This window comes from Malurus melanocephalus, unplaced genomic scaffold (genome assembly GCF_030028575.1).
Source record: "Malurus melanocephalus ecotype Western Australia unplaced genomic scaffold, MMel_1.1 scaffold_453, whole genome shotgun sequence".
In the NCBI taxonomy this organism is placed as follows: Eukaryota; Metazoa; Chordata; class Aves; order Passeriformes; family Maluridae; genus Malurus; species Malurus melanocephalus.
Window position 1 is genome coordinate 176313 of NW_026623685.1, and position 4884 is coordinate 181196.

A 4884-nucleotide genomic window follows, 5' to 3' on the forward strand; every position below is an offset into this window, starting at 1 on the left:
ACAGAGGGGGATGCTCCAGCGAGGTGTCCCCATCCCAACAGAGGGGGCTGCTCCAGCGAGGTGTCCCCATCCCAACAGAGGGGGATGCTCCAGCATGGTGTCCCCATCCCAGCAGAGGGTTCTCCCTGCCCTAGGTCTGGAGGAAGCCAATGATGTCAGCCTCCACCTGCAACCGCTGCAAGCACTGCTGGATGAGATAGAGCAAGGGGAATACTCCCAGGTAAGTGAGAGATGGCAAAATAACCAGGCACAGTCTGGTGGCCTCATCTGGGCAGCAGCAGAGCCCCAGAGGCTCAGGGGGACACATCCCCCGGGCTCTGCTGTGGCCTTGCCCTGACTCTGCTCCTGCAGGTGCARTCCTTCGTGCCCAAGGTGCTGTGCACTGTCTGCCTGCTCCGGGCTCACTGTGTGTACTACCACTCGCCTGCCAACATAGCCCGCATCCTGCAGGAGCTCTGCAACCTCTTCATCAGCCTGGTACAGCCCCAGGGCCAGCACCAGCCCACCCCTGTCCCCTCCAGTGCCTCTTGGGGACAGATGGGGACAGTCTGGCTGTGGTGACACACAGACACTCCAGACAAGGGAGCAGCAGAGCCCCCGCAGGGCTGGGGGGAGTCTGGGGAAGGCAGAAAACAACCAGCAAATCCATGGGGGTGGAGGGAGCAAGAGGAGCCTCCGTGTCCTCCTGACAATGATCCCTGCCTGTGTTTGTCTGTCCCAGACCAATAAATTCCTGAGCCCGGAGGACGTGCTGAAGGGGCTGCAAGGAGAGCCCCAGGAGACCCTGGAGCAAGTCAAAATGGCCATCTCCACCTTAGAGAAGTTCTTCCAGTCCTACAGCACCTACTGCTCTGACTTAATGCCCACAATGTTCCCGGTGGGTGCAGGGACAGTGCAGGAGCCCCTGAGCCCTCCACAGCAGCCCCAGGGACTGACAGCCCCTCTCCCCCAGGAACAGCCGGAGCTCTGGGAGTTCCCCCCCACACACATCTTCAGGAGGTTGGATGCCTATGTCAGCAGGCTCAAGACCATCAAGGTGACCCCAGTGTTTCAGGGCACAGTGCCAGCCCCTGCCTGGGGATCCTGGGGTGGTCCTGGGGCTGGGACAGGGTGAGCTCAGCTGCAGCCCAGGGTGGGCAGCCCTGGCACGGTGGGGCAGCGCTGGCACTGCCTTGGCAGCATTGCCAGCTTCCCCCAGCCCTGAACCCCCAGGGCAGGACGGGCACACCCCAAACAGGCTGGGARCACCCCTGGGAGCTAAGCCAGGCTCACCTGCTGAGCTGCCAGGATGAGCCTTGTGCTGGTGCTGCAGCTCCTGCACCTGCGGTCTGGGACAGGGAAAAGCAGATAAAATGGGGTTTATGTTCTCAGGAGCTGTTCCAGGCAGCCATCGACTTCCTGAAACTGGAGAAGACGGTGCTGGGAGGAGTGCGAGGAAATTTCCTTGGGAGYTGGGTATTGCAGATCTCTGAGGACATGTGTGAGGTCACCAAGACTTTTGCTGACTGCAGATATGATCCCTTGGATCCTGATGAAGAGGTGAGCAGATGATGGAATGGAAATGTAATGGATGCTGAGATGGAGGTGTTAACATTTACTAAGTRAAAAGAAAAACATCTTTTGCTAGAGCACTCTGCAGAGCGACACATGGCACTGTCCTGCAGTGGCACAGGCCGGCTCTGGAGCAGCTCACAGGGCTCTGAACCCTCTGGGTTCAGTAAATCCTTCCTGAAGGATTTGGGAAGGAGGCCCAAGCACAGGGGCTGCACCGCCCTAAACCATTTTGCTCTCACTGGCAGCAATGGGACAAAGACTTTGCAGAGTTCCAGAAGAAGATTGAGGATGCAAACAAGCAGCTGGCTGCCATCTTCTGCCAGGGCTTTGATGATTGCAACCGCCTGTCATCTGCTGTGAAGGTACAGTGCCCACTCAGCAGCCTGGCACGCAGTGCCCGCAGGGGACGGGGGTCTCACCCACCCTTGGGCTGCTCTGGGGTGCAGGAACCAGAGCCTGCTCCCTCTCCTGCAGCTGGTGCACATGTTTGCAAACGTGCTGGAGCGACCCCTGATCAGGGCTGAGGCTTCCCCCTGCTACCTGGCCCTGCTGGGGATGTTTGATGCCGAGCTGGAGAGCGTGAAGGCTCTGTACGACACCCGGACGGCGCCCGTGCCGCCCCTCGGGGGTGCCCCRGCCGTCCACAAGAACATGCCACCCGTGGCTGGCCAGCTGAAATGGGCTCTGGAGCTGCAGCAGCGCCTGGAGGGGCCACACTCGGACCTGCTGGCCATCGACCACCCGTAGGTGCAGGTCCCCTGTCATCCAGGGACACGGGGCAGCTCTGGGCAGGATCTGTCCTGGAGAGGGTCCCTCCCGTGTGCTGCTCAGCCCCACAGCTCTGCTGTGCCCCTGACAGTGCCATGGTGGGTGCTGAGGCTGAGCTGGTGTCCGCCAAGTACGAGGAAATGATGGGGCTGCTGCARAGCTACAGCAAGAGGCTCTATGAGGAGTGGGCCAGCGGCCCCGGCGAGGTGTGCCACTTCAGCCTGGAGCAGCCCCTGCTGCTCAGGGACCCTGACTCGGGCTTCCTCAGCGTCAACTTCAGCAAAGAGGTGAGYGCTGGCACGGGATGGCAGCAATTCCTGCCCCAGAGTGAGCCCCAGGGTGTCTGTGGGGTGGAGGGTGCTGCTCACCAGCCCTTGGTGCTGTCCCACAGCTCGCTGCCGTCCTGCGCGAGGTGAAATACCTGAAAATGCAGCAGCAGCCCGACATCCCGAGCAACGCTGAGAAACTCTTCGCCCAAAATGAGACTTTCCAAAAGATTGGGGACAACTTGGAGCTCATTGTGGGCTGGTACAATGAGGCAGGTTCTGAAGGGGAGAGCACCCAGTGCTTTTCCATGCCCTGAGCCCCAGCCAGGCTGAGGGAGGCTGGGGGGTGTTTGGGTCACATCAGTGGCACATCAGTGGCACCTCAGGCACATCAGTGGCACCTCAGACCCCACAGGCACATCAGTGGCACCTCAGACCCCTCAGGCACATCAGTGGCACCTCAGACCCCAGCAGATCCTGTGCCAAGCCAGGCTGTGGCTGCTGCCACTCTGTTGGTGGGGTGGGGACCCTGTTCCTCGGTGCTGAGCTGGAACAGGGTCCCTGCTCCACCTGGGCACTCACCTGGGATGTGTTTGCTGCAGGTGAAGCGGCTGCTGATGCCAGTGGAGCGGCCGTTGCTGGCAGAGGAGCTGGAGGCYCTGGACATCCGTCTGGCCACGGGCGAGCAGACCATGTTCTGGAACCACGAAGGTACAAACCCCGACCTGGGCTATCCAAGGCTTTGGATCCTCCTTGTGCATTGTGGGGGTCCACAGTGCCCAGCACCAACTGACCTCCCACAATGTACTTGTGTGGCCATTTCTCTCCCAGGTGTCATGGAATACATCCAGGAGATGAGGGAGGTCCTGCATGACCTRCAGAAACGGGTCCAGAGTGCGAAGCTGAACCTGGAGAACATGACCAAGCTGATGGAGGTAATGTCTATCAGCATCTTCCCAGGACACATCTAGCTGGAATTGTCCTTTTCCTGGCTCAGCAGAGCAGCCCAGTTCTCTCCTCCCTGCAGGACCTCTCAGTCACTCCCTTGTTTGGAAGAAAGGACAACAAACCAACTGCACTCCTGGACCTGGATGGGAAAGAGAACGCCTTAGCTCAGCGGCGCACTGCCATCCAGAACACAGGCACCAAGATCCAGACCATGATGAAGGTGGGGTGTGGAGCACTCACAGGGCACGGGGAGGGGTTGCTGATGCCTTTGCTGGGTGCTCACTGATGRACGCTGGCTCATTTCCCGTGGCAGGAGAACGCAGCTCTGTTTAGGGCTGACCTGTCCTCGCAGACATGGATGGACTATGTGGCACACATCGACAAAATCGTCTTGGACGGGCTCTGCAAACTCGTCCACAAATCGCTGCAGATGCTGCTCACCAACATGGCCCCTGACGTAGGTGCCAGTGCTCTGGCCGTGGGTGTCACAGTGCCCACTGTCCATTTGGTCAAAAGGGACTGTCCCCATGTTCCCTGGTGGTGTTGGTGTCCCTGCAGCTTGTGGGATGTGGGGCTGTGGGGCTGGGCAGGGCTGTGGTTCACCCCACACTCAGCACTGTCCTGTTTCAGGCCCAGGTGTCCCCGCTGTTCGAGGTGCACATGGAGCTCTACGAGGGTCTGGTGCAGTACCGTCCCTCGCTGGAGGTGGGGGCCGGTGACAGCTTCTTGGTGCTGGTGGAGGGGCTGCTCGGGGACATGGAGGTGGTGGCAGCGTCCATGCCACGGCTGCTCGAGGGGGCCGTCAGCTACAAGGTGGGTCCGTGGCACATCGGTGGCCGAGGGTGGCCGAGGGTGGCCCAGGGTGGCCCGTGTCCCCAGCCCCAAGCTCTGCCTGTCCCTTTAGACTGCRCTGGAGCAGCAGGCAGATCTGGTGAGGATGCAGGAGAAGCTGATGTCTCTGGTGGTCACCGCCATGGGAGAAGGTGAAGAATTCAGCGCCAGCTTTGAGGAGCACTCCCATCTGTGGCAGGAGAGCCCCGAGGAGTTCCTGCAGCGCTTCCTSACCCTGGGCAGCGCTGAGGGGATGGAGGCAGAGCCACAACCTGAGATGGTCCTGGCACCTGGGATCCCGTCTCTCCAGCTCTTTCAGCAGGAGGTGTGGGATGGGTGCTTTGGGATGTGCTGGGTGCTCGGGGTGCCCTGGGAGGTGCTCTCCACAGACTGTGACCCGCTCTTGTCCCCAGATCGATGGGCTGGAGGCACTGTATGAAGAGGTGTTGGGGTTTGCTGAGACCAAGGTGTTTGGCGGGGGGTGGCTGCAGAGTGACTGCCGCCCCTTCAAGAAGGC

At 60.5% G+C, this 4884-nt stretch overlaps 1 protein-coding gene across 1 annotated transcript in view; it reads left to right on the plus strand.

Moving 5' to 3' along the window:
* DNAH17 (dynein axonemal heavy chain 17) overlaps positions 1-4884 on the plus strand; it is a 35080-nt gene that overhangs the window by 1932 nt on the left and 28264 nt on the right. The window contains exons 5-20 of the mRNA XM_057380493.1: positions 135-220; positions 352-477; positions 722-877; positions 953-1036; positions 1372-1539; positions 1800-1916; positions 2029-2297; positions 2414-2609; positions 2714-2860; positions 3191-3299; positions 3420-3523; positions 3616-3756; positions 3850-3993; positions 4167-4349; positions 4441-4692; positions 4781-4878. Coding sequence (XP_057236476.1) covers positions 135-220; positions 352-477; positions 722-877; positions 953-1036; positions 1372-1539; positions 1800-1916; positions 2029-2297; positions 2414-2609; positions 2714-2860; positions 3191-3299; positions 3420-3523; positions 3616-3756; positions 3850-3993; positions 4167-4349; positions 4441-4692; positions 4781-4878 — 2380 coding nt within the window. The remainder of the gene's footprint in view (positions 1-134; positions 221-351; positions 478-721; positions 878-952; positions 1037-1371; positions 1540-1799; positions 1917-2028; positions 2298-2413; positions 2610-2713; positions 2861-3190; positions 3300-3419; positions 3524-3615; positions 3757-3849; positions 3994-4166; positions 4350-4440; positions 4693-4780; positions 4879-4884) is intronic.